This window comes from Chelonoidis abingdonii, chromosome 17, assembly GCF_003597395.2.
Source record: "Chelonoidis abingdonii isolate Lonesome George chromosome 17, CheloAbing_2.0, whole genome shotgun sequence".
Taxonomy (NCBI): domain Eukaryota; kingdom Metazoa; phylum Chordata; order Testudines; family Testudinidae; genus Chelonoidis; species Chelonoidis abingdonii.
Window position 1 is genome coordinate 41,523,216 of NC_133785.1, and position 24,448 is coordinate 41,547,663.

Here is a 24,448-nt window from a genome sequence, read left to right on the forward strand (position 1 = left end):
GAGGCTGACAGGACATTAAACAAGGTGTTCTGCCTGCTCAGCCATTTCCTCTACCTCCAGGCCCAAGTTCTTGGCCACCCGACACAGCAGGGCCTGGTGTTCTTTGAAATAGTCCAGTGGGCTGGCCCCTCAAGGTCCTGCAACTGCCTCATCTGGGGACAAGGATGATGACTGCACTGCTGGCGAAGGCTCCAGGGCATCTTCTTCGAGGGGAGGGAGGCTTAGGAGTGGGCAGTGCCTCTGCCTTGACCACCCAGCGCACCTCGTGCACAGAGCCTGGTGCCATCAGTGCTGCCAACTGTTGCTCCGAGGTGGCTGTCAGTGAACAGTGTGAAAGGGGCATCGCTACAACTGGTACTCCCCACAGACTCCAATAAGGCCACTGTTCTGGTCACTGGCCATGCTGCCAAGTCAGCGCTGTTGACGTGGCCTCAGATGCCCATTTGTTGCTGGTGCAGTCTAGGCAAGCAGCTGAATTGGGCTTCTGTGCCAGAGGACTCGCCTTCTGGTGACCACGGTGGAGCCATCGACACCTGGGTTTGTTTTGTTGACCATTGCAGACTGGTGTCTGGAGCGAGGGGAACTAGAGACACAACTGGGGGTGCTCCCACAAGACCTGTGCCGAGAAGACTGACGGGAGGGCAAGTGGCGTCAGTAGGACAGAGGCCAGCGTCTTGCTGTAGGCAATCCGTGTCAAGACGGCAGTGACCGCGATGCCGGTGACCAAGGGTGAGCCCCAGAGAAATCTGGGCTGCGACACCAGCGTGAAGATGGAGCAGCGTGCTGCTTTATCTCAGGGGATCGGCAGTGCTTCACTGCCCCCGAGGGGTCTTAGCAGCTGGCGTGCCCTTGTGGGGAGCCTTTGCCGGTTTCTGGGGCACATGCTGCATCAGCAGTGTGGGTGGAGGCCTTTGCTCTCTCAGCGCTGGGGGAGCCTGTGAAGGTGTCGGTGCCACCAAGGTTTTTGGTCCCATACTGCTCCTGGGAGTCGGTGATGGACCTTTCACAGGGCTAAAGGCTCCAACCAGGAAGGTATAAGCATGCAGCTCTAGAGTGGCTGGATGCCCCAACGTGTGTCCCTTGCTGATGACCCATGGCCTTTTTTCCCGGTGCCCGGGAGCCATGCTTTTTGGTCTTATTTTTGGGCACCAGCAACGGAGAATGGTGCTGGGCAGAGCCCAGTGCCAGGGGTGCACTGAGGCACTCGGCGAGTTCTGGCAGGAGGGTATGGACGCCAGATGAAGGGTGGACTCCAGAAGAGTCTGTAGCCAAATATCCCGCTCCTTCTGCATGCGAAGCTGGAAGTTTTTACAAATTCAGCGCTTGTCTCTAACGTGTGACTCCTCTAAGCGCTTGAGGCAGCTGCTGTGGGGGGTCACTTACTGGCATACGCCTGTTACAGTTTGCACAGGGTTTAAACCCAGGAGATCGGGGCATGCCCCGCCTGCGACAAAGTCCCTGCTGGGACTAACTGTTAATTACTAGCTACACTTAACTACTTAACACTAACAAATTATTTACAAGTCAGTAAAAGACAACCTGCTAGCCCTTGCAATGCAAGGAAAGGCACTCCGACTAAACACCATGGACAGTAAGAAGGAACTGAGAGGGTCAGCAGCGCCTGATATACTGGCACGTGAGCACGGCACTCACGGAGGCACCACTGCCGACCCTATGGATACCACTAAGGCAAAAATCTCTGACAATCGCACATGTGGGCACATGCACACTTAGAATGGAATCAACATGAGCAAGCACTCAAAGAACAAATATTTAATAATTGGTTCTTCAATCTAACAGACACACACATAACATGATCCAATGGCTGGACGTTGAAGCTAGGTAATTCTGACCGCAAGTAAGGCATATATTTTTAATGAGAGTAATTAACCACTGGAACAATTTACCAAGGGCTACACTGGATTCTTCATCACTGCTAGTTTTAAAATCAAGATTGGATGTTTTTCTATAAGATCTGCTGCAGGAAGCTAGTGTGACACCCCCAGCTTAATCATCACCTAGCCAAGTTTTTCCTATTTCACCAAAGTGAAACTGCAGCACTCTTCTCTCCGTGCTCCTGGACATGATACTTCTCATTGGCCCTTCTGCTGTCATACCTCATTTCAAAATCTTGCCCAACTTGCTGCCTCCGTTCCCCAGGTCTCTGCCTCAGTCTTTTTTCACTCCCAGTCAGCACGGGAGTTTGGATTATTTTCCCCCCGACGCATTAGCTTCATTTTTCCCAGTTGTATCTCATTTTAGCTATTTCTGCCCATGGTTCTACTTTCTCTAGATCAGTGGTTCTCAAACTTTTGTACTGGTGACCCCTTTCACATAGCAAGTCTCTGAGTGCAACCCCCCAAAAAAATTAAAAACAAACACCATTATAAATGCTGGAGGCAAAGTGGGGTTTGGAGTGGAGGCTGACAGCTCGTGACCCCCAGTTTGAGAACCCCTGCTCTAGATCCTTTGAGTTATTCCTCCCCTCACTAGTATTTACCACTCCTCTCAATTTAGTGTCATCTGTGATTTCTTTAGCAGGGAATACTTGCCTTTTTCCTCTGTGGTGGGTTTTGGGGAGCAGATTTTACTCCTTCACAAACTCTGTCACCACCAGGAGACATGGATCCATGCAATGTCTCTTTAAGAAGCCCCGGCTCATGTCTGCTGAAGTATCCATCTGCAGGAGAACTGCAACATCCCCCTTCTGAACTCAGGGGCTTCCTGTCTCCCACCTGAGAGGAAGCCCGCAACAATCCATCTACACGGGGCATAGCGTTCAAAGGGGAGAAGGCATACATTAAATTAAACTCTGTCCGAAAAGCCTGATCGGAGCTTCTTAGCAGCAGCTGTGCCTCCCCACTCTTTCCTGGGAAGTTGGTCTCAGAAGTGAAGTGAATGGAGGACTGCGGAGCCAGATCACAGTGGCCCGAGCTCAGCAGCGATGGCCTCTCTGGACAGGTGTTAGCACTGGAATCCAGGTAGCCCACTTTTGCCAAATCCAGATCCGTTCGAAGGCAGAGCTAGAAAATCCAACAAAGACATGGAGTGGGAGAGGGAGGGGAAATCAGGAGAAGGGGTAGACACAGGTGGGGAGAGAAACTTTTAAAGTCAGGAAACACTTGCTCCAAAGACAACTCATTCCTTTCCAGCTCCTCTCTTGATCCCCCTGGGTCCTTTCTTGCACTGCTCTGAAGCCTTTTAAGGTTCATCTAACATGGGGATCGAATCCCCACGGCACAGCTGCGGCTGGCCCAAGTCAGCTGACTCGGGATGCAGGGCTAAAAACTGCAGTGTAGATGTTCGAGCTCAGGCTGAAGTCTGAGTCCTGGGATCCTGCAAAGGTGGAGAGTCCCAGAGCTTGGGCTCCAGTCCGAGCATCTAAACAGCAATTTTTCAGCCCCGGAGCATTAGTCCTACAAGACTAAGTCAGCTGCGTTTTTTGTTTTTTTTGTAAATAATCCCATGTACACATAGCCTAAAAATGGCCCGGAATTGAGCATTACAGAATAATCCAAACGTGGCTGTCCAGTCTGTTGGGCCTTCTCCCTTCCAACTGGTAGCCTTGATCCAAGTGCTCAAGCCAGGTGCTCGCTGAAAAAGAACTGATGTCTTCAGCCAGCCCCATGCAACATTAACACATGGTATTAAACTACCCGTCCACTAAATGTGAAGAACAGTTCATGGACATTCACTGCTCACTGGCTGTCTTATCAGTCAACTTCTTGACTATCCGAATACCCAGTAATGAAAACTGCAAGCATCCACTTACAACTTCTCTCTACTATGACAGTACATTGCTCAGGAACCCCAAGCCATGTGCCATCACTTTGTTCACAAGACCTGGGAACCACTGGTGCAAACAGATTCATTTCATCTGCACTATGATTCAGTATCTTACAGTGGTGAGACACAACTGCCATCCTCTGTTCTATCACAGTACCTGGGAACTCTGGGCACTGACACACTTTCATTCCTTCTTTTACAAGATAGCACCTGAAAACCTCCAGCACCAAGACAATATCCTGCCTTTCACTATATTACAGCTCAGGGAATCTCAGACAATGAACACAACTGTGTCCCCTTTGACACATCACATCCCACAGGAGCCTTTGGCACTGAGACACATCCACAACTCCTTTGCTATTTTTACAGTACCTAGGAACATCCAGAACCAGGACACAAATACATCCTCTCTTTAAATTACAGACTCCAGGAACCTCCAGGACTGAAACAGGAGTACACTCCCTTTTCTTATTACAGTGCTAAGGAGCCAAAACATGGCTGTGTCCCTTCTGCTACATCACAATGCATCTCCTCTGCTATACTGCAACTCCCAGGAACCTCCTGCACTGAGTCATGGCTGCACCCCTCCATGTTACAGTCCCCTGGAACATTGGGCAATGAGTACCAGCTGGATCCCTTTCACTGTATTATAGCACCTCCATCAATAAGGGCATACCCTCTGCTATGTTACAGCTCTGTTCCCAGGAACGGAATCATGACTGTTTCACTTCTTCACATTTTTAGACCAGCTTTGCAGTTATCTGGACTTTTCCCCTGGTACTCGCTTGATGGACTTAGGGTGCAGTGAGGTGACGATTCTGTCTGAACACAGCAGGTCAAGTACACGACCTTGTCCTAAGAAGCTGATCAAAACCAATGAGTGATGTAGATGCTGAAGGTTCTGGACAGAGTTCTCATTGCTCCAACATCCTTCAGTTGAAACAGGGACAAGGCTCTCCCATTCCTCCCTCAATCGAAATTGCCCCTTTACTGCTACAAGAAGTAAACACTATATAAACCACTTCTATTGAGCTGAAATTGATGCCAATCATTGTAATTCCAGGATCCCCAGACCTTTTTCCTTTCACCTCAATAACCAAGACATTGGTTCTTCACATTTTGCCTTCATTTCCCATCAGCATCTCCAGTATTATTCATACATCCATTTTCCAAATAAATCCACTTTATTTTCTTTAGTCTCCCGTGACAATCCTGCAGTCTCTCCACATTCTTACTGAGACTGGTGCCCCACCTCCCTCTCCGTTCCCGTTCTCTCACTCTCCTCTGCAGTCTCCTCACTCTCACTTCACCCCACCCTCCAGAACCTCTGGTGCACACACGCACACACACAGCCTCAGAGTGCAATTGAGATGGTGTGATAACTACCTCGGGTGACAGTGACTCGGGCCTATGCGCAGGGGAACTCTCAGGGGAGGATACGTTCTAGAGGAGGGAAAAGCATCTTGTTATTCATCTACTTAAAAAGTCAAGAAGCAAAATAAAATAAAGTAAAAACAAGCACAGAGGTTAGCCACAGCTATTCTAAACAGAGTCTACCAGGAATTCGCCTCAGTGATTAGATGGGGACTCAATGAGTTAAGTAGTTTCTAAAGCCTCCTGGAAGCACAAAGACAGGACTGGGTTATTGTGTTCCATGCCACAACTTAGTATCCAAACCAGAGAACAGAAAAAATGTTAGCCAGAAGTATTTATTTCTTTATATTTCTGATGCTGCTAGCTAAAGAGTTTACACCAGGAAATATAGAGAAATCCATGTATGGCATTTAGTTCAATGACATGGGAAAAGCTGGAGTGGAAAGCCTGGCTCTGCCTAAGGAAAATTCCCCAAATGCCGTAGTTAGTATTCGACTTCAAACAAGGGGAAAAAAAAATGGCTCCTTCAATTCACCATGAGTTTCCTCTTAGCTACTATTAAACGAATGGGTATAAACTGATTGAGGGAGCTACAGAGGTCACAGCTAGATACAGTGCAAGGGAGAGCAATCCACCCTTGTGCAATGGTATGCAGAAGCCTCTCCACCTTCACTTGATGTTAGAGAACATCCCCATCAGACAGTCAGAAAGAGGGAAGCTCTTCCAGAGGTAGGGTACTACCAGTGACGAGGGTGTGGTTGACTGGATCCTGCTGGATAGGAGTACACACAAAAAGTGATAAGGACTTTCAGAACCTTCTCAGACAACTGGGGAGACTTTGGATGGGCAGACTCCACAGGGATAAAGCAGATGAAGGATACTACGCTTCAAGTCTCTGCTACAAATGTTGATTGGCCCAAGCAAATCCAAATTGAGGTCCCAACCTCATTTGGCCTTGAATTAGCTCTAAAGTCTTGGTCCGTAAGGGCCTGACCTGCTAGAGGCTTCAGCAGTTTGTGGGACAACCTCCCCAGAAGAGCAGATGCAGCAGATTAATTCAGTATGAAGCATCTCAAAGTGGTACTCAGAACCATCTAAAATCTAGTTAACATCAAGCTTTAAAGAGGCACCAAATTCCCCATCAACCCAGTGTCTGGTCATTTTCAGTTCTCTAATGGAGGAGCCGGTCCTATTAGTAACCAGATAAAAGACCCTCCCCCCCGTTCTCTTCTCCCAGGGCCGTGGTCATAGGACTGAAGTGTACAGTGTACATGGTGAGATGCATTCTCTTGAGTTAGAACCGGTGGCAACTAAATGAAACCGACAAGACACTAAAATGGAAATGTTACAAATTAGCTGCATTTAGTGAAATATAAAGCTTGAACACAGAAGCCTATGGTCTACCAAGTTGTTAGGTTTGTTCCCTAGAGGGAAACAGAGGTAGCAAGGGCAAGTGGGAGACAGAGCCCAGTAGGCTCTAAGTTTCTTCTCTGTCATACACAGCAGCAGGAGCAACTAATGCTATTTTACATAGGGCTGAGGTTTGTAACTAGACTATTGAGATCCATGGTGCCACTGACCCTCATACATTCAACTTGTACCAGTGCAGAGCCCAAGGATAATTGCCAGCTCAAGCTGTATACCTGAATCAGTCCTTCCTCCTACTCCTCAATACTAAACAATCTTCTCCACTAGCCTGGACAAGTCTCCCTCTACAACAGCTTTCAGCAAAGAGCTCTCAAAGTAAAAGTGAAAGCAACAAGCTAACAGACCCCATCAGCAAAGGACTCTGCAATGCTGCAGAGCAGAGGAGGGATCTCTGCAGGATTCTCTCAAGCCAGTGGCCAGGCTGTCATTTACTGGACTGTTCCCACCCGGGGCTAAATGGTAGTGTGATGGGCAGCAGCAGGTTTGGAGAGTTCCACTTTCCAATGAGAATGAGCAATAATGGAAAATAAAGAGAGAACTGCAAACCACCTGGCACTTCCTGCCAATCGTAGCCACTGAGATGGAACATGGCAAGAGGGAGGAGGAAACTCCAGACTGGAGGCATTGGCAAGTCCCCCTCAGATAGTGCTGAGCAGGGAAAAACACCTGCCAAGCTCTTTAAATGCTTCCTAAACTCCTGCAGATAGAGGCTACCACAAAATCAAAGGCAAATGCATATAATGGGAGCACAACAACAATCAGTACATCACCTGGGACATTAAACACTGGGTGGAGGGAGCTGTAAGCCCTTGCAATGCTGGGATCTGAAATGTCTGATGTCCCCCAAGGCCTTGGGGGCTGCTGCATAAGAGAAAGGGAGCAGGGCTGCTGTGGTATGTCTGACATGCTTGAGAGCTTGGGGTTTGCTGCACTATGAGAGAAAGGACATAGGGGAATGTGCTGTCCCAGTAGGCAAGGGGATTGCTGTGCTCCAGCAGGGGCGGGGCTGCAAGCAAAAGTGAGCTTGTGTGTTGTGTACAGCAGGAAAGGGAATGCAGGCTATACTGACTGGTACCCTGGAGAGCAAGAGGGTTGCTGCACTGCAGTGAAGTATGACATGTAACTGAGGGAGCAGGAGCTACCAGATCTCTGATGGCCTTGGGGAACGAGAGAGTTGCTACAGCCAAGGGTGCCACAGAGGAGAGAGGTAATAGCTGCCTCTGTGTGGGACACTTGGGGTCTTGCTCAGGAACCTAGCCATGTGTCTGAAAGCAGACTGCACCCAATGCACCTCTTCTAGTCTCTCCCCTTTTGGAGCCCCCAGACCTCTATCCCAATTTACCTCAAACTGTAGTGGAGTATTGCAGCGACTAGCAGCCAGAGAGGGAATTGGTGAGAACATCATGCCATAACCATTGCGACTTTCCTCCTCTCCTGGCAGAGATGAGCAGGGCGTGGTGAGTTGTGGGCTCATTGAGCCAGGAGGTGGAGGCGTGACTGGAGATAGTGGCCTCAGTAACTTGGTAACATTCTGCTCCATCAGGTAGCGAGATTTCCACTTCTTCAGGGGGCTCAACAAGTCTGTGAAACATGAACACAACTGAACTGAGAATCATGATGCACCATTATTAATACCAAATCATGAACAGTCCTCCTCCCAGCCAGAGCCCCATGAATGCTCAGCCTCTAACTGCATCCCATTAAAGGCCCCTAAAAAATGAGGAGCTCCCAATTCCAATTAAAATCCTTCTCATCCCAAAGGAATGTGGAGACATGTAACAAAGGTAACAAAACAACTCAGTTACAATAAATGACACGTGGGAAACAACATGGCCAGGTGCAGGGAGTGGTGTCAGGACAGGATTGAAACAGAAGGAGAAAGGGGGAGAGAGAGAGATTACATTTCCTGGCACAAAGGGGTGACAAAAACAAGATGAATTCACTCTGACTGCTATGGATAAACCACAGCACAGCACAATTCTCACCAGCTGAACTCCACAATGTCTCTAGAGTTTGCATAAACGCAATTCCCCGGAAAGGATCATTCCCACAAAGAGGAACCCGTGCCTCAGCCCTACCCTCCTAAGTGCACGGCATCACACTTTTCAATTACTTGTAAGCTCTCTGGGGCAATGGCTAGCCTCTGCCTGGTTTTCTGTGAAGAGCACAACCTATTTTGAGATACAGAAAATAATTTGCCAAGGCAGGAAATCTGAGCTGTACACTAGAGAGAAAAAAAACAATGTGACATTTCCAGATCACTACCATGTAGTGCAGGGGTCCCCAACGCGGTGCCCGTGGGTGCCATGGCACCTGCGGGGGCATCTTAATGCGCCCACGTCCTGGCACCCGGGAGACCACCTGCCGAAATGCCACAGTGGCATTTTGGCGGGGACTCCTCTCAATGACGCTGCTTGCCGCCGACAAGTGACATCATCGAGAGGCGTAGCTCCCGAATTTCGGCAGAGATGCCTCTGGCTGACGCCGCTTGCCGCCGACAAGTGACGTCATCGAGAGGCGTCGCTCCCGAATTTCGGCGGAGACGCCTCTCGCTGACGCCGCTTGCCGCCGACAAGTGACGTCATCGAGAGGCATCGCTCCCGAATTTCGGCAGCGACGCCTCTCAATGACGTTGCTTGTCAATGGCAAATGACGTCACTGAGAGGTGTTGCCGCCAAAATGCCGCCGAAATTCGGTGACATTTCGGTGGGTGCTCCACTGCTGAAGTGGTCCTTCGGCTGGCGCCCGCCAGCCAAAAAGGTTGGGGACCACTGATGTAGTGTTATCACACAGTGCCCCCAGCTCCTCTGTGCAGGGAGCAAGGGTAGAGTTCCAGTTGCCTCAATACCATTATCCCCCTTCCGCATCAGTGTGCCTAGCCCAAATTGCTTCCTCACTCCCAGCTGGGCTCCCTCCAACTACTGAGCTTTAGTTTACTTGGACTCCTCTGGAACTCCTCCGTGCTGCAGTTGCCTTCCCCAGCATCTTTCCCCACATGCTCTTCCCGAACTGTTTATCCCTAGCATCCTCACTGCTAGGTCTTGGCCCCTACTGTTTCTGAACGAATTTTGACCTCTTTCCCAGCTCTAAAGGCCCCCAGTGAGGCAAGTCTCCTCTGTTCTAAGCAGAAGAAATTTGACTCATCCTTTCTTCAGACCCAGGAGCCCCATAGTGCAGTAATCTCCTTTCTGTCAGATGGTAGCCAGCGATCACAGACAGGGACTAACAGCAGCACCTCGTCTGGGATTCTGCCTTTATGCCTAGTACTTCATTTGCCTTTTTACCAGGCTGCCAGGTTTGCTGCTTCCTCACAATCATCTTGGAAACTTCTCAAGACCTGAGTGCTCTGTGGTTGGTCCAGTTAGCTCATATTCCCTAGACTCGATCCTTGCTCCCCGAGTCATGATTTTACACTGGTCTCCATTGATCTGCATTTCCCCACTGCTGTCCAGTCCTCCAAACCCTGGCATCCCTTTGGAATCTCCCTGCGTCCTTATTAAGTGCGGTGCCCCCACAGTCAGTCTGGCCTGTGAGCCCAGAGAGCTTGTTTTCAATCCCCTCACATCCAGTGCAGTTCCATGATGAGCAGAGGTCCTAGAACCACCCTGAATGCTCAACTCAGCCATTCTGGAGCTGGGTGAGTCTCCTACTAAGAGCTCCCTTTGTCTCATGCTCCCACACTTTTCTAGCCAGTTCCCCTGTCTCTCCTCCTACTCCTGTGCTTTGCCATGAGCCATTTGTCTGGGATGTCAAATCCTGTGCGTTGTTTAGACCAGCTCTCTGCTGATCCCTGGTTTCCCCTTTCTCAGCAGTGAGACCCTCCCAGGTCCCCTGTTGTTACACACACATGCTTTGCTGCCTGAATCCACCTTGGCAAAGCCAGCTGCCAACTGGGCTTCCTAGGACTTGTCAGGTCCTTTATGCAAGAGCTTATGATCAATCAGGGAAACCCTAGAAACAAGATGTTCTTGGTTTCATGGAGTCATGACCTTTGTCAAGTGATGCTGTTTGCCCCTTTCCAGACCTCAGGAACCTATCCTAAATTCTATTTTTATAAATGTCTTTTAGAAGTTCTCTAGTTTTTTTGCTCACTTTCTTCAGGTTTTGCTCAGGGATGCATAGTATCCAGACCTAGTGTTTTGTTCACTTTAAGTGCATCTAACCTTTTAATAACCAATTCTGTTGTTATCTGTACACTGTCTAGCTCCTCGTCTGTCGTCCTTGGAAAACTGATCCCTGACTTGGGCAGATCTCCACCCTCTTCCTCTGTAAAGACAGATGCAAATTAACTATTTGACAACTCAGCTACTGCTTTTCTCACAGATTAAATGCCAATGTTTTTGAGTAGCTGTTTTTTAAGCCTGTGTCTATTACCTACGTACCTGCTGACCCTTGTTAATTCTCTCAGCATACATTAAAATAGCCAGCTGTCACACACGACAGTATGACGCTGTTTACCTTTGTCCTGCAGGACAAACTCTGTATCATAAAACTCTGGTGAGAGTGCTGAGAGATGCAGTATCACCACACTGTCACAGAAAAGGAGTTGGGATGCCTCAAGCTAGGATGAGCCTGTGGAAATTGGGATGGGTGATAAAGCTACATCCCCACCTGCCACAAACCTGTACCAACATGCAACAATGCACGTTTGCAAAGCCTTTGTCTCATCCTGTGCGTCAATACCCTTTAATGGCCCATAGCCTCCTATAAATGCATTCACCAGTCATCCCAGCACCGCATTTGAGGGTTTTGGATACATACCTGCATTGTCCTTGCAGATGCTAGAAGAGCTGCTGCTCTCCTTACTTTGGTATAGACATTGGGTTCTGTTCTCTTGTGGAGTAGATGAGGTCTGAGTCATCCCTTCTTCCAGGGCTTGTTTCATCCAGCGCTGCAACAGAACTAGACTACATCAACATGCAGTCCCCCAGTGCTTTACATGTACACATGCATGTGTACTCAAGAACTCCTAAACATTTGTACAGCAGGGCAAATGCTTGTAGAGCTCTGCATCAACTGTGTCATGTGCTCCCAGCCAAAAAAAATGGTATGGTAGAATTGTTAAAGCTGGGCCCAAAGACAGCTATGAATGGTTCCGAATTGCTGCTCTAGATGAGACAGGTGCTAAGGGTAATAAATCTGTATCAATAATCTAAGGGTACAACCTCATTAGAGCACAGATTTCCCAAACCCAGAGAGTAGGAAGCTAGGGAACTCTAAGCAGAGGTTTTTAAAACAATTTAGGAAAGTATGACTATTCAGAACTTGCCCAGAGAATATGCCTTCTGCACAAAGCCCGGCTTCATGCACAGGCGGGGAAGCACTTTGATCCCCACTCCACTTGCTCTGGAAGACGCATCAGAACCAAGAAGAGTTTCTACTCTACCACATAGGGCAAGGAAGTGACAAGTTGACTTCAGTGCAATTCTCCCAGAAGCGTGTTTGCTGTCAAAGAGCAGCAATGAACATGCAAACCTGATAGTGTGGGAACTACAGTTTAACAAGGACTAGCCAGGAGGAGAAAAATCAAAGTGGACCCTCCTCAGGAGACTGAGCAGTGGTGGAGGGAAAATATATGAAAAATCATAGCAGGGGAGAGCATAGAGTAAGACAAGATGACACCCTAGGGATATGTGGAGAAGAGCCAGTCTACATCACCTCACCTGCCAAATTTACTGGCTTCCCCACCTGCTGCAATGCAGCTGTGTGGAAACACAAAATTCTGTAGCAAGTGACCAAAATTCTGCAGCAAGAGCTCTTTCAACTGATTCCAGTTATTTGAAGTAAGTAAGAAGCTGGGGAGAGAAGCCAAGAAGTGCTAAGGACCACATTGGTGTGACAGTAAAGTGACAGTGAAACTAAACCTGAGAAGAAAGGGAGAGAAACACCTGAATTAAAGATAACACCAATGATTCGTCAGCATTTCAGAAACAGACAACGAAGTGAAGTTTTTACCACATTAGCATTGAATTTGATGATTGTTTATATAGTCCCTCCTGAATATCTTGCAGCACTTTACCAACCTATGCCTCATATCACCCTCTTGAGGGGTGTAATCCTATTTTACAGATGGGTAAACGGAGGCACAGAGCAGGACTTGACCAAGGTCACTCACTAAGTCTGGAAAAACTAGAAAAAGAACCCAGATCTAGCAGACTTCCAGATCAGCAAGCCACAGGGGCATCTTTCCTTTGACAAGCCAAATGGTGAAACGTACACATTCCATGCTCACTTTTAACAATTTAAAAACCTTGACGCATGCTTGCTGGACATCAGCAGATACAGCAGCTCACATGAAGTGCATCTCTGACATAAGAAGGCCCTTGAGCAGTTATGCTACCACCTTCTGTAAAAGCTAAAGCCTATAAACAGTTTTCAAGGGGATCCCTAAATAAAGGGCAGTACAGTAATACAACACAGAGCCAACAAAGGCTTGGCTCAGCATGGTGAGGCCAGAATCTAGACAGAGAAGAGTTCAGCTACCAAACATTTCAGAGGCAACAATGCCCCATCTGATCCCTACAAGGACTTATCACTCTACATTCAAGCTGGAAACAAAAATGACACAAAAATCATAAAAACTCTGGTTTTACGGCTCATTTTAAGTGGTCTCCTACAGCATGTGTGAACTTCTTATGCTTAGTAATCTGCCCCACCTTGTTTTAGCTTGGACACTCTGGTTACCTTCTACAGACCTGACTAAGAGCTCAGTGAAGCTCAAAAGCTTGTCCCTTCCACCAACATAAGTTGGTCCAATACAAGGTATTACTTCACATACCTTGTCTCTCTCATATCCTGAAACCAACATGGCTACAACAACTCTACAAACAAACATCAAACTCCTCCAGACCACTGCTTACAACACAATATCTTAATTTTATCTGCTTGGATTCATTCTAAATTTCAGCCAAGCAGAAGGACAGAGCAAATATGGTTGGATGACAGTGTTACAGGTTCACATAGATCAGGGGTGGCCAGACTTACTGATCCTTTGAGCCACACACAACAGTCTTCAGAAGTTCAAGAGCCACGGCAAACCTGCTGAGGCTCAGGGCTTTAGCCCCGTGGGAGGTGCCTGCTGGGGCTTCAACCCTGCTTCTGCTGAAGCCCCAAGCTCTGGTAGGTGGCCTTGTGGGGCTGAAGCCTCTACTCCACTGCAAGGAACAGGCTCCGCGCTCCCCACTCCAGTCTGGTAGGTGGAGAATGCTGGGGGTGGGGCGGGGAGAAGGACATAAAGGGGCTCTGAGAGCCGCACTTTAACTGTAAAAACCGCATGTAGCTCGCAAGCCATGGTTTGGCCACCCTGACACACATAATCAGAACTGACAGAACCACTCTCCTTAGAACTGTAAACAGGAGAGGCCTCAAGGCTAATAGTATTACTCCTTACACTGAGTAGGACAAGCTCATAAGAAATACCGGGATTCACTCTTGCAATCCTGTCCAACCAGCTAATCCATGTAATGGATTCAGGAACTCCTTGTGACCAAATCCAGTTCCTACGGTCTCATTAAAACAGTGGAATCCATCACACAGAATACTGACCTCTGTATCAGGTTAGGACCTGCAGCAACATTGGAAGATGAAAAATCCCACATCATGTGACTGCCCCCGGAGCTGCTCAGTCATCACTGTCCCCATCATCACATTGGGAGAGGCAGGACTGAGTTTCAGAGGATGATCTCAGCCTTTCAGCTAGGCTGGCCCCTCACTCCACAAAGGAGGCAGTGAGAACTAACCAGACTCCCTGCCCGGATCTCACCCACAGGCTGGCTGCTTCCAAGTCCAACTCAGCAAGAGCATGAACCCATTCCTCTCCCTTTCCTCTGGTGCTGCCTGCTAGGCACAGGAGAGCCTGGATTCTAGTGCGCCGGATCTCAGAGGGAACAGGAGAGTTCTGCTCAGGTGCTGAAAACACCAGGCTCTCTAACCCTTGAACTTCTCCCTGAGCAATTCCTCAATGCCTCTAGACATGAGAAGAGAGGTTTCTTTCTCTGCTTCCTGTACAGCCCTGGCACACCCACTCCAAGGGGCACTCCGGCACATTCAGATCCAGACTCCAATCTCCTTCTTTGTTGCTATTTTATTTTTCTGTGAGCTCTGGGAATGGTCCACAAGGAGACTGAGAACATGCACTAACACATCATGTCCTCACCATCAACTCAACTGACCTCTTACTCTACAGCAGTGTTTCTCAACCTTTTTGATTCCGGAGACTGGCTTGCTGCTGTTCTAAACTGTGTCAGGAAAATCTCAGGGACTGGCAAAGAGGTTGCCACGGACCGGTTGTTGAGAAACACTGTGCTAGAGTATGCAGAAATATGCTGGGCAGGGCTAACTCATTGTGACTGCATAGCGACAAGCTTGAAATGACAAGCCTTTACAATCGTGTGTTGATGATAATATAAGGTGGGCACTGAAGCCCTGACAGAAGAGGAAATGAGCAGACATACCTTTTTACAGGAGCTGTATATCCCATCCAACTGAAGAGGCCTTCGACGTCTCTCAGGGATGAAAGGTGAGCCAAAGCGGATGTAGTGTTTGGGTGTGGTACAAATCAGTGGGGAGTGGATAAGACCTGGCAACATGTTGAGGGTTGTTGCCAAAACAGTGGGGTCTGTGGTAATACGTAAAGGACGCTCGATGGGGCATTCCTGCTTTTCTGCCTTGTCATTCAGCCATTCTGTAACTAGATACTGAAGAAGAGAGCAATTATGAATACAGCAGGAGCAGGCAAAGAATGAAAGCAATAAAACAGAGTATGTAAGGGCATATTGCCCAAGACGCCACCACACCAAGAGCTCAGTTATGTTCTGCAGGAAATGCACAGGGGTGAGGTACCCCATATATCTCATCACAGAGAGCAGCAATGTCCTGAAGGAAACACACTGGAGAAGAACTGTTTGCACTGTGCATCAGATTCACTGCAAGTCTTCCAGAGACTCCTTTTGCATGACCCAACCTTCTCCCTAGGGGCCTGGCAGACCCCACCCCCTCCCATGTTTGATGAAGATTTTCATGCCACTTACCTTTTTAGTTTTGGGGTACTTTACTGTGGCTCGGTAAGACTGGGATCCTGCAGCCAGCATCACAATTGGGTCAGACCCCATCAACTGCCTACTTTCTCCTGGACCCTCTATGCTGCTGACATCTGCGGCAGTTACTGTGCTGATGCTGCTTCCCTCCTCTGGGACAGCCTGGGAGAACTCGGTCTGCTGGGAAATGGCCTGCTTCTGCCGTCTCAATCTCTGCGCTGAACTGGTCCGATATCGAGAAAAACGGCTTTTGGGTCGGGGCCTGGAGGATTTGGCTGGAGCTGGCTTAGTGATGGTCTTTTCTGGAATTACATCCTACAATGCAAACCACATCATCAGTCTGAGAATTTCTAAGGTTCTCCCCTCGTCTCCTTTATTCTGCACATGGGAGTTAGGAATGACAGTTATTTTCTGGGACTGTCTAGCTAGCTTTGTCAGACTGGACTCCATTAATGCTGGGCTCTGAGAGGGTAGGGCTGGGAATGGCTTTGTGAATCCTCTTGAAGGGCTCAACACATTGGTACCTCAGTTTTATTGCTTTTTCTTCCCTTTGCATCTCCACTCTGGAGTCTGGAAAAGGGACTGACTGGCACACTCAAGAGCGGTCTCGGCTTCAACAAGACACATAACAGAAAGCAGCAGCATGAGACTCACCCCCTGTCTGAAAGTAACTGTTGCTATTCCTGAGCACTGATAGCATTGATTCAGTCCCAGACATGATCTGTCCACAACCCCACCACCACTGGACAGCTGGCAATGGGAATTCAGATCCCTGAAACGGAGCAAATACTTTTCTCCATGGCTCCAGTGTCAGCAGCCATCTGGAGAGCACATCAGTGCACTAAAAGATCCAGACCCTTGGCCTTTAGATATTAATCCTTGCAAGGCACCGAAGGGGCTGTGTTGAACTCGCCTTAGCGTAAGCTACGCAACAGCCCTACCTCCAACTTACTACTGTCTGTGTGGACCGCCGTGTGTTCACCCCAACATTGCTGCTGCTGTTAGGAGTGCTTGGAGCAGCCCCACTTAAAGCTGAACTGCTGTCTTCAGTTTCAGGAGTCTCCATTTTCACCTCCTCCAACTCAGAAGTCTCAGGGTTAACGATGAATTCAGCATCTGTGCTGCTCCGATCTGATGGCTGCTCTCGTCTTCTCTTTCTCTTCTCCAAGTTTTCAAACATGTGCATGATGGCTTCTACCTTCCTCTCCTCCCGGGACTAACATACACAAGAATATGTCCAGGTCAGCAATACCAGGCAAGCAAAAGGACAGGAAGAGGTAGGAAAAAGATCAGGAGTACAATGTGGAGGAGGGGCCCTGTACAGCATATGGTCCACAAAGGTGATGGTGCAGAAGAGGGCTGGGAGGGGATTATGGATTCATAGAGAACTGGAACGCCTCATAATGAAAGGAGACTGCTTGAATCAGACTGTCTCAACTTAAACCAGTAAGGGACCAGCCTCCTGGCATTAGAACTGGCAGACTTGTTTGGAGAGCAGGAGACCTTTTAAGTAACCCAAACAACCTAGCATGCATCTCCAACATGAACAACAGAAGTCAGACATTTTACTGTTGCCTCAGTTGGGATCAGTAGGGCATTCGAGTGCAGAAACCTTAGCATATGAGAGTTGCTGATGGGGCTTCTTTCATGAAGCGCGTTCAACTTTTGAATTGATTGCTTCCTATCCTGCTTGGTTCGACATACCCTGAATCTATTGACTTTCTGGGCATGCTGTAAATCTCATCTGTTCATTGATGCACATACTACGGCCAGAAGGACTATTGTGATCATCTAGTCCAGTGGTGGGCAACCTGCGGCCCATCAGGGTAATCTAATTGTGGGCCATGAGATATTTTGTTGATGTTGACCATCCACAGCTCCTAGTGGCCGTGGTTCGCTGTTCTTGGCCAATGGGAGCTGCACGAAGCGGTGGCCAGCATGTCCCTGCGGCCTGCTGCTTCCCGCAGCTCCCATTGGCTGATAATGGTGAACCACAGCCACTAGGAGCTGCACCTGTAGATGGTCAACATCAGCAAAATGTCTCATGGCCCGCAATCAGATTACCCTGATGGGCTGCATGCGGCCCGTAGGTTGCCCACCACTGATCTAGTCTGACCTCCTGCATAACACAGGCCAGAGAACTTCCCCAAAGTAATTCCTACAGCAGAGCTTTTAGAAAAACATCCAATTTTGATTTTAAAAAATCACTGATGGAGAATCCATCAGAACTCTTGGTAAATTATTCCGATGGATAAGTATTCTCACAAGTAAAAATTTACACCTTCTTGGAAATTTGACTTTGTCTAACTTCAATGTCCAGCCATTGGATCATGTTACACCTGTCTCTGTTAGAGTGAAAAAACCATCATCATATATCTGTTCCCTATGTTGGTCCTTACAGACTAATTAAGTCACTCTTTAACCTTCTCTTTGTTTAGCTAAATAGATTAAGCTCCCTGAGTCTATCACCATAAAGAATGTTTTCTAATCCTTCAGAGACATAAGTTGGGTGAGGTAATACCTTTTATTGGACAAACTTCTGTAGATGACAGAGACAAGCTTTCGAGCTTATCAATCATTCTCATGGCTCTCCTCTGAACTCTCTCCCATTTATACATCCAGGATTCCAGCAGCAGTCGTACCAGTGCCTAATACAGAGGTAAAATAACCTCTCGACTCCTACTTGAGAATTCACTGGTTATGCATCCCAGGATCACATTAGCTCTTTTGGCCACAGCTTCTTACTGGGAGATCATGTTCAGTTGACTATCCACTACGACACCCAAATCTTTTTCAGTCACTGCTTGTCAGGAGAGAATCCCCAATTATAGACTCATAGACTTTAAGGCCAGAAAGGACCATCAGGATCATCCAGTTTGATCTCCTGAACATTATGGGCCACACAAACTCATCCACCCACTCCTGTGACAGATCCTTAACCTCTGTCTGAGTTACTGAAGTCCTCAAACCATGATTTAAAGACTTCAAGTTACAGAAACACTAGTTTAAACCTGCAAGTTACTGGTGCCCTATGCTGCAGAGGAAGGTGATCCCCCTCCGACCCAAGGTCTCTGCCAGTCTGACTTGGGCGAAAATTCCTTCCTGAACCCAAAAATCACAATCAGTTAGACCCTGAGCATATGGGCAAGATCCAGCAGCCAGACACTCTGTAGTAACTGAGGGCACTCCCCATCTCGTGTCCCATCACCGGCCACTGGAGATATCTGCTGCTAGCAGTTGTAGATCGACTACATGCTGTTGTAGGCAGTCCCATCACATCATCCCCTCCACAAACATATCAAGCTCAGTCTTGAAGCCAGCTAGATTTTTTGCCCCCACTGCTCCCCTTGGAAGACTGTTCCAGAACGTCACTTCTCTGATGGTTAGAAACCTTCATCTAAGTTCAAGCCTAAACTGGTTGACGGCCAGTTTCGAGCCATTTGTTCCGGTGTCCACAGTGCTGCTTAACTTAGAAAACTCCCCGCCATCCCTGGCATTTATCCCTCTGATGTATTTATAGAGACCCATCATATCTCCCCTCAGCCTTTTTTGGGGTAGGCTAAAGAAGTCAAGCTCTTTGAATCTTCTCTCATAAGGCAGGTTTTCTATTCTTTGGATCATCCTAGCAGCTCTTCTCTGCACCTGTTCCAGTTTGAATTAATCTTCCTTAAACATGGGGAACCAGAATTTCATATAGTATTCCAGGTGAGGTCTCACCAGTGCCTTTAATAATAGCACTAACACTTCCCTGTCTCTACTGGAAATACCTCGCTTGATGCATCCTAGGCCTGCATTAGCCTTTTTGCAGCCACATCACATTGACAGCTCATAGTCATTCTGTGATCAACCAATATACCCAGGTCTTTCTCCTCTTCTGTCACTTCCAACTGATAAGTCCCCAGTTTATAGCAACAAATTCTTATTATTAGTCCCTAAATGCATAAGAACATAAGAACGGCCGTACCGGGTCAGACTAAAGGTCCATCTAGCCCAGTATCCTGTCTACCGACAGTGGCCAATGCCAGGTGTCCCAGAGGGAGTGAACCTAACAGGCAATGATCAAGTGATCTCTCTCCCGCCATCCATCTCCATCCTCTGACAAACAGAGGCTAGGGACACCATTCCTTACCTCTCCTGGCTAATAGCCGTTTATGGACTTAACCACCATGAATTTAACCAGTTCTCTTTCAAACGCTGTTATAGTCAATGACCTTGCACTTTGCACTATTCAATTTCATCCCTTTTCTATTACTCCACTTTTCAAGGTCATCTCGATCTTCTATGGTCCTCCTCTGCATTGGCAGTATCTCCCAACTTTGTGTCATCCTCAAATTTTATTAGCACACTCCCACTTTTTGTGCCAAGTTTATTTATAAAAATGCTAAGTAAGATAGATCCCAAGACTGATCTCTGAGGAACTCCACTAGTACCCTCCTTCCAGCCTGACAGTTCACCTTTCAGTATGACCCGTTGTAGTCTCTCCTTTAACCAGTTTCTTATTCATCTTTCAATTCTCATATTAATTCCCATCTTCTCCAATTTAATAATTTCCCATGTGCAACTGTACCAAATGCCTTATTGAATTGAGGTAAATTAAATCTATTGCATTTCCTTTGTCTAACTAATCTGTCATCTTCTCGAAGAAGGAGATCAGGTTGGTCTGGCATGATCTATCTTTTGTAAAACCATGTTGTATTTATCCCAATTACCATTCACCTTTATGTCCTTAACTACTGTTTCCTTCAAAATTTGTTCCAAGACCTTGCATACAATTGAGGTCAAATTAACAGGCCTGTAGTTTCCTGGATCACTTCTTTTCTTTCTTAATAGGTACTTCCAAGAGGTAGCTTTCCTTGCTGATCCATCTGGTCTTTCCTTCCTTGTAGGCTTTCTGCTTTCTCTTAATCACCTCTTGAGATGCTTGTACATCCAGACTGGTCTGCAACCCTTCCCTAAGATTTCCCCCCCTTGCTTGGGATACAGACTTCAGATAGTTTCTGCAACATTGACAAAGTAATCCCAAGTCTCCCCGACATTCAGATCCTGGAGTTCTTCAGTTGAGTCCATCTCCCTAATTAATTCCCTTAATTTTTTTTTTTTTTTTTTTGAAGTTTACCCTTTTGAAATCAGGGGGATGCCACTTGCAGATCTATTTTTGTTTATCCTTCCATTTAGTTTAAACTGAATTAGCTCATGAACACTCGAACTAAGGTTGTCCCCTACAACCTTATATGAGGGCCTCACTACTCACAACACCAATGTAAAATGGCATAATCTCTTTTAGGTTCAGCGACTATTTAGTGATGAAATCTATTAGCCATCACATCCAGGAAAATCTAGTTATTAGCAGCACTTATCCTTCAATCTCTATCTGGGAAGTTAAAATCTCCCATAATCACACAATTCCCAGTAATATTTATGTCATTAAAAACTTTAAAGACATCTCAGATTGGATCCTGGGGGTCTGTAGCAGACCCCAAACACTATCCAAGGGGAACCTCTGGTATCTTTCTTCCCCAAAATGATTTTGACCCAAGCAGACTCCGTTTTATCCTTTCCTGAACAGCACAATACCCTTCAACCCCTGTATTCCAGTCATGACTACTATTTCACCACATTTCTTGTTATCCCTATAATATCTGTTTTCGCTTCCTGCACCAATAGTTCTAGTTCCTCCATTTTGTTACCCAGGCTCCTTGCATTGATATACAATTTAGCTGTTTCTGCTTGGCTTTGCAGACATTCTTCACCCGACTGAGTAGTCATTCTACTGCCAGTGTTGCCTACCTGACCGTTAGTGCCAATGCCAATGAAGCTATCTTTCCTCTTAATGTCCATTCTCTTACTCACTGCTGTTTCTTTTCTCCATTACTATATTCTCTCTCTCTCTTTTCCTTCTGGTCAATATTAGAATCAGGCACGGAGATTACTTGAGCATCTCCCAATCGTCTCCCCGGAGTTCCTTATTTAAAATTCTTTTAATCAGTTGCGCCAACCTCCACCTCAGAAGTCTATTTCCCTCCCTATTCAGGGGTAGTCCATCCATTGAGAACAGTCTTCTGTCCACGAATGCCTTCCAGTGGACAAACATCCCAAAGCCCTTATTATAGCATCACTGCCTGAGCCATCTATTGATCACCATAATCCTGTCTTCCCTTCGTTCTCCTCCTCTAGAGAGAGACAGAATCCCACTGAAGGTCACCTGAGCCTCCATTTCTTTAAGTGGCTTTCCCAGCCTGGCAAAATCTTCTTTGATATGTTCTAGCGATAACCTAGCAGTATCATTTGTTCCCATGTGAAGGACAATCAGTGGATTCTTTCTTGATCCCATTAGGATCCTCTTAGCCTCACTTCCATATTTTGTATCTTATCTCCTGGCAGACAGCACACTCTTCTGTTTTCTGGATCAGGTGACCGGCCTTGTGACTTTTCTTAGTAGGGAGTCATCAATCACATAGACCTGCCTCTTCCTGGTGTTGGTGTGATTCTCCAGCCATCCTCCTGTTCTTTCTGACTGCAAGTCCTCTTGTCTTTTGTTCTCTTTTGCAATCTTCTGAGAGTTATCCTGTATCCTCCTGGGGCTCCAAACTCTGGGCATCTCCATTGACTCTTTCCCTCTTCTTATAGGAATAGCTGCTCTTCTCTTTTTCCTTGCCCTCTCACTTTCTGTTACGCCTGATGCATCTCTTCGTTTTCCAACTCAGCAAACATATTCCTGAGCTCTAGTTCTTCTTCACTAGCTGGTCTTTTCCTCTGCCGGGTCTGGTAGTCACATGTTTCCACTGGCCATTTTCCTCACCCAGCAGTCTATCCTCACAGTCCTCCAGTCCAGCTTGCATCTGTGAGTCTTGACGTTTCCCTTCACCCTCGTTTTGCCTTCTCTCCATCATCTGCTTGAACCCCCTATGAAACTCAACCCTAGTTTCAATCCTGTGAATATCACCTACATGCTTTATTCCTACATGCATGCATTTACATTTAGCTGGATTGAAACACACAGTGTTTGCTTGCACTCAGTTTACAAATTTCAGAGTAGCAGCCGTGTTAGTCTGTATCAGCAAAAAGAACAGGAGTACTTGTGGCACCTTAGAGACTAACAAATTTATTTCAGCATGAGCTTTCGTGAGCTACAGCTCACCTCTTCAGATGCATTGAGCTCACTTCTTCAGATGCATTGAGCTGTAGCTCACGAAAGCTCATGCTGAAATAAATTTGTTAGTCTCTAAGGTGCCACAAGTACTCTTGTTCTTTTTTCAGTTTACAAAGTGACCCAGAACACCCTGAGTCAGTGACCTGTCCTCTTCATTATTTACCACTCCCCCAATTCTTGTGTCATCTGAAAACTTTACAAATGATGATTTTACGTTTTCTTCCAAGTCACTGACAAAAATGTTAGTAAGAGTAGGGATAAGAACTGATCCCTGCAGAACCCTCCTGGAAACAAACCCAATCTGTTGAAGCAGGCATTTCAGAGAAGGCTAAAGCATTTTTGGGGAACAGGAAAGGTGGGAGATTTTGAACTGTGATATAAGTGCTGGTTGGTGGTAGATACAAGGGAGGATGGAGTATGTACTGCTGTTATTTTCATTGCACTTTCAATTAATGTCAATGACACATCTCAGGACAGACATCCTCTTGAAGTACATACATTAAAAAAAACTAGTTCTTAGTTATATAGAAAACTACCATCCAGAAAACCAAAAGAAGGCACAATAGACTACAAATCTTTGGGAAAAATGCAAGGATTGTAGTGTTGGTTCAAGGGTCTCCTCAAAGATCTGAGTATATACAGCAAGTAACCACACCAGAAAACCATACCAGCTAGGGTTGCAAGGAAAAGGGCAGTAAAAGAGCAAACGGACTGTGTGTTGCCAAATATCTAGGTAGACTAAGAAGGACTTTTACAACCATGTGTGTGCAAAATAAGGATCGCTAATAAAAGATATGGGGAAAGACATGCCTCTTAGGGCATTAGCTAGTAACCTGGCAGAAAAGTTGGAGGAAATTCAAAAAAAGCAAAATGATCAGGGACCTGGAGGGACTGATGTATGGGTATGATGAAAGATTAAAACAGCTAAGTATATATGAGCTTGGCTAGGCTACAAAGGAGGGAGGGAGGGAGGAGGAAGGAGGCACAGAGACATGATAGTAACCTAACAATATTTACTTTGAAGTGTTTGGACACCAGGAAGTAAGGAGAAATTATTTAGAAACCAAGAAAGGAGGTAGGACTAACTGAATGAAACCAAGAAAGGAAAAACATTCTTACCAATTGGATGTGGTACCTGTGACACAGTCCCCCAAAGCAAATGGTGGTTGCTAAATTTTCTCCATCTTTAACCTGCTGGAGGCTAACCAGCTGTGTATAGACACCCTCAGATGTGAAATCTGCCTGGTTCACCCTTCTTGACAAAAGTCAGTGATTTCTGAATATTTGGAATCATGTCACTAAACAACAGAAACAACCAATCTGCCCTGCGTGACCTGCTCCATCCTATACACCTGCCATGAAAAACAAAACTACAGATCAGAGTAGAAGAGGGTACTCACTCGTCTGCTGTGAACCAGGGCTCCCTGCTCATCCACAGCCTCCTCTCTCTCCCCCTCCTCTTGCTTCTCTTCTTTATCTGCAGACTGAAGAGAGCATAGAGAAGCCAGGACTCAGAACAGTCACCATTGCAAAATGAAAATATAGAGCAGTTGGAAAATAAACAGCATTAGTTTTGGTATCTCACTAGAGTGAAACTTAAGACAGAGCTGTTGCAGTTCTGGTTCTAGAGATATCAGCGCCCTGAAGGACCAAATTCCTCCACAGTGAATGACCA

At 46.8% G+C, this 24,448-nt stretch overlaps 1 protein-coding gene across 4 annotated transcripts in view; it reads right to left on the bottom strand.

Moving 5' to 3' along the window:
- SETD5 (SET domain containing 5) overlaps positions 1 to 24,448 on the bottom strand; it is a 176,894-nt gene that overhangs the window by 50,727 nt on the left and 101,719 nt on the right. For 3 of the 4 annotated variants that reach the window (XR_004376294.2, XM_032798915.2, XM_032798917.2), the window contains exons 13-20: positions 24,174 to 24,257; positions 16,576 to 16,839; positions 15,618 to 15,938; positions 15,042 to 15,284; positions 11,350 to 11,479; positions 7,931 to 8,169; positions 5,173 to 5,229; positions 2,553 to 3,023 (exon numbers count right to left, since the gene is read on the bottom strand). Coding sequence is in view for 3 of the 4 variants with exons in the window: in XM_032798915.2 (XP_032654806.1) it covers positions 2,553 to 3,023; positions 5,173 to 5,229; positions 7,931 to 8,169; positions 11,350 to 11,479; positions 15,042 to 15,284; positions 15,618 to 15,938; positions 16,576 to 16,839; positions 24,174 to 24,257 (1,809 nt within the window). In the remaining variant the exon portion in view is untranslated. The remainder of the gene's footprint in view (positions 1 to 2,552; positions 3,024 to 5,172; positions 5,230 to 7,930; positions 8,170 to 11,349; positions 11,480 to 15,041; positions 15,285 to 15,617; positions 15,939 to 16,575; positions 16,840 to 24,173; positions 24,258 to 24,448) is intronic. The other variant, XM_032798916.2, reaches the window with a different exon arrangement.